The following is a 12,949-nucleotide window of genomic DNA, read 5'->3' on the forward strand; positions in this document are numbered from 1 at the left end:
TAAGTGAAAACATGGCAAAAAAAAATCTGAAGAAAAGGTAGATCATTTTTCAAGTCAGGGGAATCAGACAGAGACTGAAAAATTACTAGTTTAAACTCAGTTAACAGAGGAAGTTAGGAAATCAGGCTTACCACAACGCAACCGCAACTCCCAGCATCCTCCCTCTTTTGAAATTGAGTCTGTCAGCAGCAGCATCTCATACTGCAGATTGCTAACCTGTTGGGAAAACAAGAAAACATCATGTTCATATCAACAATGTTAAAATGCTCTACTTTTTAAATATATTCGTGATTTTCAAAACCAGCCATTTCTTTCAGTAACAGAATTGCAATAATTCTTTAGTTTAATTTCCTCCGTTTATAGCAGGACGTGTAAGATGCCATACCAGGTCAGGATTGGCCCAGTGACCTTTAAGGGCAGCTGACACCTTAGCGATGATGAGGTCGTTCATCTGCTGAGTGGCTTCTGGATGATCTCTGAAGCAGGAAAACACAGAAGGAAACAAGAGACAAGAACAATAAATAATCATTTTAATTCTCTGTATAAGCACAGAGTAAAAGGCAAATACACAGGCACTCTTATTCAACTCTTAGACAGAACTACAAACAGACATGTAAGGGAGGGACATACCTGGTGAGGAGACAGACCAGCTGGCGCACTTCTTCCCTCATGGCTGCTGTACCACGTCGCAAGTTATACTCAAACAGCTCCCGGATGAGTCCCTGGAGGACCAGGATCTGCCGGAGGGCTGGGTTAGTGGCCAGTGCACGGAGCAGTGTGATACAGTGACCTGTGACAGCTGAGGCACAGCCATAGCATTTGGTGGAGGATGTGTGGCCGCAGCCCAGCACAGAGAGGGCACGGTACTGACTGGCGGTGAAAGTGGGCTGATGGCTGCTACTGCTCCGGGACGACTTGGTGGCAGCCTCTCTCTGCTGCAGATCATACTCCAGGAGCTCTTTACGAGATGCAAGCACTTTCTGTAAACAAAGAGAAAAGAGAAATGACAGAGTTACGTGCAAGGAGGAAAAGAGGGTCAAAAACCACAAAATGAACTCTCTTTTTCCTCTCAAACCTGGATAATCTTGGAGAGTTCGTCAAATGATGTCTTGCAGTCTCCGCTGTACTCTTGAGCCAGCTGCTGAATGTACCGGTTCACATTAGCAGAGGATGTTCCAAGTCCTGAACCTGCCCCAGTGTCATCCTGGAGGAAGCACATGAACAAAGAGTATTCTAATGTAAGCACATGCCCATATAAAAAAAAACACTGTTATATTACCAGGCTATTGTTAGCGATGCTCTGTAGGCAGCCCTGACAGTTGGCATTGATGTGGGAGCAGTAAAGCTCAGCAAAATCGCTGCTGGACATCAGTTAAATTTAGGTCATCATATGCCATCAAATGCCATTAAAATATGCAAATCACTAATAAAGATGTAACGTTAACAATAGCTACCAAGACATCAGCATACTACTAGCAATTTGTTTTGTGGCTTTTATGAAGAAGAGGACCATAATTCATTGACACAGCATTAAACTAAGACAATACAATGGTTGTCGTAATTTTTTAATCTTTAACGGAGAAAACTACATTTGTGAGTTTCTTTGGTCACTTGGGTCGTTCCGCAGCCATCTTGCCCATGATTCGCAAGGCATTCGGGGAAATGTCTCATAACACCCCGTTTGTAAGTATGCCCCTGAAAAATCTTCGTTTGAAGGGCCAGTTAGCCCTTACACTTCACCATACCCCTCTGTCTCAACAAGAATCGGAACACCCTACACCTAAACGTGAACACGGAAAACGGAGGGGTAGGGCTAAGTGTTAGGGGCAATTGAGAATTAGTAAGGATTGAAGCAGTAGGGGACAAGTATATATACAGTCGTATCTGAGGGCGAGTACACAATATCAAACAGAAGTGGTATTAAAATAAGAGTGGTGGTGTTTAACTAAGCCTGATTGATCTTCAGATATGATTGATGGTAAAATGTTCTCTAATCTATGGACTAGGACTTCAGCCAATATTTTAACATCAACGTTTAATAAGGACATAGGCCTATAAGATGAACACTCAGTTGGATCCTTGCCTTTCTTTGCAGCAAGTGTGATACAAGCTTCACTGAATGATGCTGGAAGACTTGGATAACACTAAGCTTAGTTGAGGTGAAAGCAACGAAGAGAATGATTTATAAAGTTCTTCTGAAATCCATCAGGTCCTGGGGATTTTCCAGAAGAGAGAGCTGCAGTTATTTCCTCTTTTGTTATGGGGTTGTATTGTCAAGGGGGAGCGAGGGAATGTTTAAATGATTCAAAACGTTCTCCACTAAGGTATTATCATCTGGGAATTCAGAGGTGTAGAGTTGGGCATAGAAATTCCTGAATGTATCATTTATTTTGGAAAGGCCGGAGGTGGTACTGCCATCATCCATTTAGATTTTTGTGATGTATTGCTTTGCTTTGATTTCTCTCATGGTGACAAATCTGGTAGGATTTTAGCTAATTAGTTAATTAGCTAAAATCCTACCAGATTTGTCACCATGAGTATAAAACATACTCTTGCTCTTCAAAAGTTGGTATCAATTGAGTGTATAGATAGGAGGTCAAATTTAGTTCAACTCGTTTTCTGTATAGTTCTGGGTTGTTTACTGGAGCATGAGTAGGAAATAATTTGCCCCCTGTGGTAGGCTTTTAACGAACGGGCCAATTGAATCAGTTGATTATCAATAAGAAAAAGTTATCAATTCTAGAGGGTATGGTTCTTTTTTTAGCTCGTTTAGATGGAGACAGCGCCACATATCAGATATACCATAATTGGATACAAAGGACAGAATGAGTGAGGCAGATTTACTCATTGTGGCAGGGTTTGAAGAAGATCAATCTAGCACAGGATCCAACCAGCAACTAAATTCACCTAGAATTCACCTACAACTGAAAGTGTAGTTTAGTAAATGCAAATGCTGTCAGAACTCTAGACATCAGTCTTGAGACAGGAACATAGAATAAATAGAATAATCCATAACCGGGGTTTATATGGCCTCTTAGAACGATCTTAACCCCCACCCTCCCTCCCCACAACAAGACAGCTGCCAAAGTAAATAGCAGCAAGCTCTTTAAGACATTCATTGTCCACCAGTTCATGCCCTTCATGTGACTGACCTGTGGTTTTTCTGGTGCTGCCTCATTGACTTTAGACAGGAGGCTTTCTAACTGGGGTCGGTGTCCCATCAGCTGGTGGTAGACCCTGTCAGCTTTGTCCAGCAGGGTGTTGATGTTGGTCACAGCCTGCAGTAACAACAAAGACACAGATTAAATGGAGGCAGATTGATAGACTCCAAGATTCATTCAACTTCACTCACCTACTTTACATGACAGCTGATGTTTTGAAATAGTAACGCCCCCTTTGACTATTTTCTTTTTTATGTGTTTTCTAACAAGTGACTGCTTACCTTTTTCCTGTCTTCCTCATTCTCAATGGGATCCACAGCACAACATGGTTTAGCATAAAGCATGAAGTCGAATCGGGCATATTTGCAGAAACCACAGGCATTGCACAGGAAGGGGTCTTTTTCATCGTAGTTGATAGACCTGATAGGAGAAAACCGCAAAGTTAAAATACAGTCAACTACAGTGTTTTCAATTAAATTTTCTAAACTGTAAAGAAAATCTGTTGCTCACCTGCACTTGTGGCACTGATACACATTCTCACCGCAGTTGCCACACACCCCAGGGTTGGCCGGCACAGAGGCACTGCAGCGAGGACATTGCAGGGTCTCAGTGGATGCCTGGTAGTTCTCATAGAAATCAGAGAACTCAATCATCAGGTTGGATGCAACAATGGGTAAGGGAAGGTCGATCTTCACCTCCGTTTGTCCAGGGGTCAGCTGAACTTTCTTGGCTTTGTGCCAACGTGCAGGCCTACAGATACACAGCAAAGAGCCTTAACTTTATAATGCCAAGTCAATAGTGGCAAGCGGCCACTATGTTATGTTAAAACATCATTGTTAAATGAGCCAACATGACTGCATAACTAGTGGAAAAAAGACAAGCAGCTCTTTGTTGTAACATACTTGTTTTTCAGCTCCACGATGGCCTGTACAGTCCGGTTGTTGTAGTAGAGATTGATGGTACGGACCATTTTGGTGCGTTTGAGGTCACCGATCTTCACTGTGACTTTGCTGATGGTGTGGCTGCCAATTAGCTTGACAACCTGCTGTGTGGTGGTGTAGCGTGTGTCGACTTTGATAGATGACAGTTTTATATTCTGGAGGACAAAAAAAAGAAACATAAGACAACTTTGAAAACAATAATAGACTGTGTGTGTTATAACGTGTAAAAACTTGCACTATAGATTGTGTCTCTTAAGTGGCGTTGTGTTGCACGTACCGAGAAGGGAACTTCTGGATTGTTGCATACCAAGCAGGGGTCACTTTCCAGGTAAAACCCATCAAACTCCACTAAACCTGACAGAGTGCTGCAGGAGAGAACACACAACTTTTATGTAGATAATGTCCACAACTTGAATTTGCATTCTCCATGACATGTTTCTATAGCATGTTTGTGAAGACATACTTGTAGATGTTGGAGTTGGGGTGATTCGTCAGGATATGGTTCTGTGCTCTCAGAATTTCCACAGCTTTCTGAGAATACTCCTTCAGCTGAGGGAAATGGAAAAATTTAAACAATGTCAGAGACTTATGAGCATTATCATTACAAGACTGTGTTCTACTGAATGATGAAAAGACATTCCGAATAGGAACCAATGACCAATACATTATGCACGCAAATGTCAATAATGTGAAAAGTTTAGGCATTCCTTTGTAAAAGTATTCATGTATTTTAGGCAAAAAGAGATTTAACAGCTATAAAAAGGACTTTAAATCACACAAGGCTCAAAAAACACTAAGAAATATAATTCCTAAGTAAGAAGTTTTTTGATCTGATTTCAATTACTATGCTAAAATTAGTACAAACACAGCTCGTGAGGATGTCAACAAACAAACCTTTTTCTCTGTCTGAGGAGTCTTAAGGGAGAAGTATCCAAGCAGGTCGACAAACTGGGCAGCTTTGCGGCCATATGCAGGGAGCTCAGGCCAGATGGCCCAAGTTAGTTCCAGCAGTAGCTCCTGCTGAGATTTATTGGAGTTCCTACAGAGAGATTCAGATGTTAGCCAACAGCCCAGATTATGATGTCACCATTTAATCACTCCACTATTTGTCCATGGGTACTACAACTTTTTGTATCATGGTTAAGATAGTCTACATGTAAGACAAAACATTAAAAGAGGCTGACTAGCGTAAACCAGGCTCTCTCTGTGTGTGTGTGTGTGTGTGTGTGTGTGTGTGTGTGTGTGTCTCTGTGTCTTGACAAAGTGATGGCATGACAGAGTGAGCGTAAACTAAGCTGTCTGTGAAATGTGTTTAAACAGTACCTGTAGATATGAAGTGCCAGGCAGTGGGCTTGCCAGCGCACAGCAGATGAGTTTGACTCCAGCAGGAAGCAGCGTAAGAACTGGATGAGTGTCTCTTTGTCTGCAAACTTGTTCAGCTGACTGACCAGACCCATACACAGCTGATCCTCCTGGCTGCCAACTCCATCACCTGTGGTCAGTCCACAAAGACATAAAATGAGGACACCAGTATATACTATCCATTTTTTATACACAAATGCCCTGTTCAGGTTCATTGGCTGGCTCAATGTGTGTTAACTAAACAAGCAGTACTAGTATGAAAATTGAGATGTAGAGCAACTTCACCCTCTTTGTCTTTCTCCTTGTCCTCTTTTTTGCTCTTTTTACTGGAGGACTTGCTCTGAGAAGACTGAGAAGCTCCTGTCTGTCCAGAACTACTGGAGCCTCCTCCTGAGAATGATGAAGAGGAGGAGCTGGCCAGCACCTTACTGCCACACAGGGCACAGGAGAGCAGTTGCAGCAGTACTGGGGAAACGCCCTCATCTACAAGAAAGCTGACCTGGAGCAGGAAGTACAACACAGCTGGACAGAGAAGAGAATAACAGATGAGAGGAGAGAAAAGAGACACAAACAATGTTAACAGTTCTGGTCCAAAAAGGTTTTTTTTTCCAGTTACAAAGGTGATCTGAAATAACTTACAGTCATCTTTCATGCAGAACTTCTGCCAGTTGATTGTCCTCTGAGTGGCAATTTCAGCACAAGCCTTCAGATGTTCCATCTGAACCAAGAGAAACAGTTTACACTTAAGCACAGAACATTATAAACATCTCAGTCCTTACAGTGGTGTATAGTAGTATCACAGAGCAAAGAAATTTAACAGAAAGGGAAAACAGGAGTATTAACTAATAATTTAGCAGATGGGGGTTATGGAATACATGCACACAAGATGCTATCTTAAGGAAGGAGTATGAAACAACATATTTTTTAGCCAGTACACAGCATACAAAAGCAACTCTGTATAAGCAGTCTTAACAGCTGACCAAAGGACACTCACCAGATTGATGAGTGTGTCATACTGTAGAGCTGAACCTGACGTGGCTGTGACCACACCGGCCCGGAGGAAGATGCCCTGCTCCTCCAGAAGCTTCTTGATGCTGCGCACATGAGAGTCAAGAGTGTGCAGATCCCGCAGCTGACGATATTTTTCTTTGGAGCCGCAGATGAACAACAATAGCTTTCTCACTTGCCTCCTGACAAACGGAGTCTGCTGGATCATCAGATACTGGGGAGAAAAGGGACAGAGAATTAAGGTTTATATTTATGTCCTAACTGAGGACAGACATTGAAAAGGAAAATGTCACAAGTGATTCACTCAATAGCTTACTTCAGACAGATAGTAGAACCAAGAATGGTCAAAGACAGGAGGTGGGATACGAGGGTTGGTGTCAGCAATCTTCTTGATCTGATATGGCAGCCGCAGGACCATTTCAGTCAAGAGCTGAGAGTAGGCTTCAAATACATCAGCAGCATGCCCCTGATGCCAGGAAAGACACAGTGAGTTCACGTCAATATTACTTACAAAACAATAAGATCTGAAGTTACATTGATTGACAGGTTTCCTGTTATCTGATACCTTGACATATTGGCGTAGGAAGAAAGGGCTCATGTCTGGAGGAGAAGAGGCTGTGTGTGGGCGGAGGAGCTGGCTGGTGGTCACAGGCTCCTCTTCACCCTGTTGGCTCTTCCAAAACTCCAGGAGCGACTTGAGCACATGGAGACAGTAGTCAATGGCACCCAGGCTAAGCAAGGCAGTTGCTGTGGCATTGGAAATCAGGGATGATGACTGGAAGAGAGAAAGGTGCAACCAGCAGAGTAAGTACAAAGTCCTATCAACTTAATTAGAAATACCCATGAAACTGTGTATGCTAGGCTGCACACATTTTGCCACAAAGAACATGACATCTGACTAATGTAATCTGCAACCGCATGCTGTAGGTACTTTAAGGTGGCTTGAGGAAACACCACCTGACTTAAACACGTAAATATGTTTTGTTGTTTTCCTTTTGGCTGGTGTCCAAAGCATCTGACTGGTGTGTCCATCACACTGATGCACAGTGTCAAGTCCAGTGGTTTTTCCATCTACAAAAATGTTAGATTTTGTCTTGACTCCTGCCTGAAATCACTTCTGTATGCAGACATGTTTATTTTGGTGTTGAGTTGGTACTGGTTTGAAACAGGATGTACCTCAGAAGAAGCTTTAGAGCCAGACTTGGTTCGAGACATAAAGACGCTGAGCAGTCTCATGATAACCAGATGAACTTCATTGATGGAGCTACGCTCGTTCTTCTTGGACACGTCCTGCAGAGGAATAACATGGATTCAGTAAAACAATGACACATTACCCTTGATTCATCACAAAGAGACTATGGTTACCTTTTTGTGCATGCCAAGCTCGGCAATGAGCTGTGCAAGCAGGTCATCCAAGGCGCCCTTATCTTTTTCATCCTCGCCATCCAGGTCAGAGGTCAACATGAGTATAACCTGCATGTAAGGGATGGCTTGGACTCCACCCACATTGTGGAGCTGAGAAAGGTGCTGAAGCAAGCGCTCCAGGAGCATAAGACGAACCATGTGCAGCCTAACAACACACATGACATAAAAAAGACAAAAACATTTTTAATTCTACAGCTGAGTTGACCACATTAAGCCAATATGCATGGATGGTAGAGAGAACATCTCTCAACACTTAAGAGGGCGGTTGTTTGTTGTCAGCAGAGTTTATACTTGAACCTCCCATGTTAATTTAAACTCCTTATCCACGTTCACGATGTCTGACCTGTTGCTTGTATGGATGTCTCCCTCAGTCTCTCCTTCTCCCTCTGAGCCTTCACCTTCCTGCTGTGCTGTGGTGGTACTGATGGCTCCAGTGCTTGAACTCACACTGCCTGGACCTGCAGGGTGGCCCTCCACTGCTGTGTCCCCATATGCACTGCTGCGTCCCGACACTGCAGTCATGCATTGACAAATACAACTAAGCAAACTGGAAACATGGTAACATATAACAAATATCATGGTTCTATTTCAAAATGAAAAAGTGATGCACACTGTCATAAAAACTACCACCGAATTTCTCATGGTGAATTAGAAATATGACAGATTATGGAATATCATATACTCCAACTGAGGGAGGGGGAAAAGGGAAGGGTGGGCAGGGTACCATGATTCATGATCTGTAAACTAAAACTACTGCATTAAGAAAGTTGTTAGAGATTAGTTTCATCAAAAGTGCTTAAAACAGCTTAAAAAAGAGAGTGCAAGGTTCAAAACTCCTTAAACTGAAAACCCATCTTCAAACATATACAGACTGATTATGTATTTCATAGATACTTTATAAAAACTCAGACATGCATATATGACATTTTGAATATAAGTCTGGCTTTTAAAATGTCAGTATCTCGCATTTGGTTGTATTCGGAGTCACTGTTTTTCCTGAAATCACCCACCACTGTGCTCCCCTGCTACAGAGTCGATTGCAGAACCTCCACTCTCTGAGCCAACACTGCCTCCATGCTCAGCTGGGGAGGTCCGCAGCGTGGAGCCATCTGTAGCAGCTGTACTGCCCTCATCATCTGACGCTGGGGCTGAAATCATAGCAATAGCTGTAACAGTAAATACACCGCGGTCATCTGGCCAGGATACATGATCTCAGTTCACACTTGTGCACTAACAATACAGAAAAACATGCAGTACATGGAAAACACTTTAACCTGTCATTATTGGTTGTTCTTTCTTCTGTTCAATCTATTGTGGACATTGTCATACCAAATGATCAAGCTTAACTCGACAGAGTGAGTTGCTATCTTACAGCTGCTTGAGAAACTCTGACTGAACAGAGGAAAAATGACAATTTCAAAATTATGAACTAAGATTTACGGGATTTACGTTGGAATGTGATCAGTGGTCATGCACATACTGTTAGATTTTGGCAATTTCAGTATAAATTTCTATGTAAGACAAAAATAAATGTAGGTGTCTCATGTTAAGGATTTACAACACTGTGATCTTACAGGTTTAAAATGATATAATATGATCACATACTATCATGGAGGTGGTCTTATTACCTGATGCAGTGGTGTCCGAAAGGGTACCAGCATCCAGTGAAGAGGAGCTTGGGGCTTGGCCGGAAAGGCCAAGGCTCTGAAGGCCAAGGGCACTGCTGCTACTGCCTAAACATGTCAAAAAGTACAAACACTAAACCAACATATTGATCTCCAAAGTGATGTTTCACCTGATGAAGACTTGGACAAGTATTTGAGGTACAAGATAACCAAATAGCAAAACGGTCAATATCTAGGGAGGAACATTAAACTTGCACAGTAGAAAATTCACATAACATTAGTTCATGAAAAATCAAGGGGGCGACTGGAGAGGAAAGCTAACTAGTTAGTTTCAAATTATCAGTCTAGTATATGCGCACAGCCAGTCCAAGCTGCAAGGACTGCTGCATCGACACAAAGGCCAGTGTGGCCATAGGGCATAGAATTTTTTTCAGGGCATCACGGCCAGAGGGAGGGGCAACAACTGCCATGACCATCGTGGCTGCCGTGAAATTCCTACACTGGTTACAGCTATAAGAAACACAAAACTATATAAATATTACTTTGTAAGTAAAATTAGTTCTCCTAGAATTACTATCACTTGCTCAGCACTTCCTGTCTGTCCTTAGGTTAATTTTTAGATTCAAGCAACTCTGTTCTTAGTAGCTGAAAACTGTTTGATCGCGGATGGTGAGAGCATCTGATGATGAAATGTGAAGTGGGACTCCCAGACTGGCTGGGTGAAGAATTTTGCAATCCCTGGCTACTTACCTTGCTGATCCTGCTGAAGGCTGAGAGCGATGGCCAGCTCTACCATAGTTTCATCATCTGCATCAGGAGGGATGTCCAGCATGGGCGGGAAGCCTTCGGCTCCAGCCAGCAGAGCCTCGAGAGGAGATGGATTTCCATTGTTGACATTCTCTGCCGTCTCCAGGACCATGGATTCAGACTGAAGAGACAGAAAGATTAAAGTGTGGTTGTTATTTCTGCAACATGTATCTTAACAAAACATTGAAATACAGTAGGTCAGGACTTAATAATTACTGTAATTATAGTTGTGCTAATGTGCACAGTTAAATCAAGTTAAATAAATGAAACCATGTCCATTATCTGCTCCTTCATTACTGACTAAATGTAGGATAATTCCATGGTATATTATTTTATATTTCAAATGATCTATTAATTCAGTGTGAAGATTTGGTCAACACATGCCAGTTTCCTCTCAGTGTAAACAATTCAGGGGTAATGTCATATACACCCCACAGAATGAATTGCCCCGCTTTGCTCACCACCATCTCAAAGTCACCATGGTCCACTTCACTCTGCTCCTGACTCTCCTGTCTACCCTCTTCTCCTCCAGTCAGCACTGATGACTGCATTTTATCATCTGCATCATCATCATCATCATCATCCTTGTCTCCTGGTAAAAGAAAGTTTTACAGAACAGAATCTATTTATGATCATAGGATTTGTTCAGACATTGTTTTCTTACACAGAGCAGGAATGTGTATGTTGACAACTTTTTCAAACTGTAATTGTCCTAATGCCTTGTAACACCAAACCATAAGAACTCAAAAGTTGTAATACTTAACTCCACAAAATTGCCTCGTTATAAAAGATTTAAGTACATGTAGTAACATGCAGTACAAGCAATTATGCTTCATGTGAAGCCTGTGCAAACCTACCCATTGGTGTGTTAGAGCGTGGGGGAGACGGAAGGGTCACATGTCGCCGTTTGTTTCTTGGTCTAAGCACTCTGATCAGAGCCTGCTTACAAGCAAAACTCACAGCTGTGTCCTGAAATTGGTTGAAATACAAAATGGTTACTTGATGACAGTTTCTCTATATTGCCTGTAACTACAGGAATCCATGTAACAGATCATATCCTAACTATAAATACTGTAGCCCTGTCTTATTAATAGAATGTTACAATGGCCATGCTAAACAGCAATGGTCATAGTGATTTTATTCAACACTCATTCTCAAAGAATCACAAATTCCAAATGAATTAGGATTCTAGTGACAAGCTTGGTACTTACAGGGCATAGTAACATCTGCATGTAGATTTTGGAGGCTACATTGATGTAATCCAGTTCACATGTGCAGTATGCATGGATGATGTCCACCAAGGCATTTACTGTTGCTTCCACATGAGTTAGGCCTTAGAGATATGAGAAGAAAACATGTTCAGTTGTGATCACGTAACTTTACACATTTCTGATACTCAATAAATGTTAAACTCTAAAAACTTTGGGTCTGAATGTTTGCACTTACCCGGCAGGCAAGCAGGTGCAAGAAATGCGTTCTTTGGTTTGAGGGCATGAAGCTTCCAGAAGTTATTCATCAGCTGTGTGATGAAGTTACAGCTTTCGCCATCTAGATGTTTTTGCCCATCTTCTGTCATTTCTGAATTAAGACAAGAGGAACACAAATTACTCGTCTGACACTTTTAGATTAGTCTCCAAGCCCAATATAAAGTCATTTTAACCAATAGTTGTTCAGAAGAATTTCTTTTAACAGTCTGTAAATTATGAAATAATGGTTAGAGTGTAATCATATAAATCATTTACACATAAACTGCAATACCCTAGTCTTGGACAACACTCATAAGCAGCTGACCAGCCTCTTACCAGAATCTTGGTGTAGTGACTTTGTTTCTGTGAAATGCACCAAGTTGTTGGGTCTCATGATTGCAATGGAGCGGGCAGTGATCACAAGCCTCTGGAAGACATCAGGGTCAAGCTCCCTCCCCTCACGAGTGCAGCTATTTAGGCACTGCACTGCGTTACTCAACAAGGACTGGTCCTGATGAAAAAAGGACCACAAGTATTAGCATTATTCTTCATAAGTAGTGTGATGTAGAGGATAAGCACATTACACACCTTGAAGTACTTGAGTGTATCGTTATACACTTCTGAGGATGTGGTTTCTGAACAAACTGCTGTGTAATCTATACCTTTAAAGGATTAACTGTTGATAAATGATGAACAAGCACTGACCGGCTTAATTCCACCATACAGGTTCAAGAAAGAATTGAGGGATCATAAATGTAAACTACAAAATTGTGTGATGTGGTTTTCCCTTGGCTCACTAATTGTCCTTGCCTCACTCAAGTACTGTATGCCACAAGTGTTATTAAGAATGCAAATGATTTTGCAGGACACATTACAACACTATGTATATGCCAAATGCAATGGTTTTGGTCTAGTCTATGACCTGTGATTTACCTTGTGATTGTGGTAGGCGGTACGACTGGTGTGCAGGCTAGCAAGAAGTCCCTTGGTCTGCTGCTGCACACCTGCAGGGGTCGGCATGGAGAGGAGTAGAGTGGCCAACTCCAGCGCTGCAGCCTTATTCTTCTCCTACAAAGAGTTAAAGACATGCAGTCAACTATGCAAGACAAGACAACCAAGTTTAATACTGGATTTTTCATTCAAACATGTTATTT

At 42.0% G+C, this 12,949-nt stretch overlaps 1 protein-coding gene across 7 annotated transcripts in view; it reads right to left on the reverse strand.

The window, feature by feature from the left end:
* ubr4 (ubiquitin protein ligase E3 component n-recognin 4) overlaps positions 1 to 12,949 on the reverse strand; it is a 53,764-nt gene that overhangs the window by 9,954 nt on the left and 30,861 nt on the right. For all 7 annotated transcript variants that reach the window (XM_056386056.1, XM_056386055.1, XM_056386053.1 and 4 more), the window contains 29 exons: positions 12,729 to 12,863; positions 12,132 to 12,306; positions 11,776 to 11,907; positions 11,541 to 11,662; positions 11,187 to 11,298; positions 10,791 to 10,921; positions 10,273 to 10,450; positions 9,526 to 9,630; positions 8,908 to 9,045; positions 8,241 to 8,409; positions 7,838 to 8,042; positions 7,649 to 7,762; positions 7,038 to 7,247; positions 6,789 to 6,938; positions 6,459 to 6,686; positions 6,104 to 6,182; positions 5,750 to 5,986; positions 5,426 to 5,594; positions 4,997 to 5,141; positions 4,566 to 4,651; positions 4,380 to 4,467; positions 4,064 to 4,257; positions 3,672 to 3,911; positions 3,443 to 3,581; positions 3,153 to 3,278; positions 1,076 to 1,204; positions 631 to 980; positions 386 to 476; positions 132 to 216 (listed from right to left, as the gene is read on the reverse strand). In XM_056386056.1, the coding sequence (XP_056242031.1) occupies positions 132 to 216; positions 386 to 476; positions 631 to 980; positions 1,076 to 1,204; positions 3,153 to 3,278; positions 3,443 to 3,581; positions 3,672 to 3,911; positions 4,064 to 4,257; positions 4,380 to 4,467; positions 4,566 to 4,651; positions 4,997 to 5,141; positions 5,426 to 5,594; positions 5,750 to 5,986; positions 6,104 to 6,182; positions 6,459 to 6,686; positions 6,789 to 6,938; positions 7,038 to 7,247; positions 7,649 to 7,762; positions 7,838 to 8,042; positions 8,241 to 8,409; positions 8,908 to 9,045; positions 9,526 to 9,630; positions 10,273 to 10,450; positions 10,791 to 10,921; positions 11,187 to 11,298; positions 11,541 to 11,662; positions 11,776 to 11,907; positions 12,132 to 12,306; positions 12,729 to 12,863 (4,462 nt within the window). The remainder of the gene's footprint in view (positions 1 to 131; positions 217 to 385; positions 477 to 630; positions 981 to 1,075; positions 1,205 to 3,152; positions 3,279 to 3,442; positions 3,582 to 3,671; positions 3,912 to 4,063; positions 4,258 to 4,379; positions 4,468 to 4,565; positions 4,652 to 4,996; positions 5,142 to 5,425; positions 5,595 to 5,749; positions 5,987 to 6,103; positions 6,183 to 6,458; positions 6,687 to 6,788; positions 6,939 to 7,037; positions 7,248 to 7,648; positions 7,763 to 7,837; positions 8,043 to 8,240; positions 8,410 to 8,907; positions 9,046 to 9,525; positions 9,631 to 10,272; positions 10,451 to 10,790; positions 10,922 to 11,186; positions 11,299 to 11,540; positions 11,663 to 11,775; positions 11,908 to 12,131; positions 12,307 to 12,728; positions 12,864 to 12,949) is intronic.

Source organism: Seriola aureovittata, chromosome 9 (assembly GCF_021018895.1).
Source record: "Seriola aureovittata isolate HTS-2021-v1 ecotype China chromosome 9, ASM2101889v1, whole genome shotgun sequence".
NCBI classification, from domain to species: Eukaryota; Metazoa; Chordata; class Actinopteri; order Carangiformes; family Carangidae; genus Seriola; species Seriola aureovittata.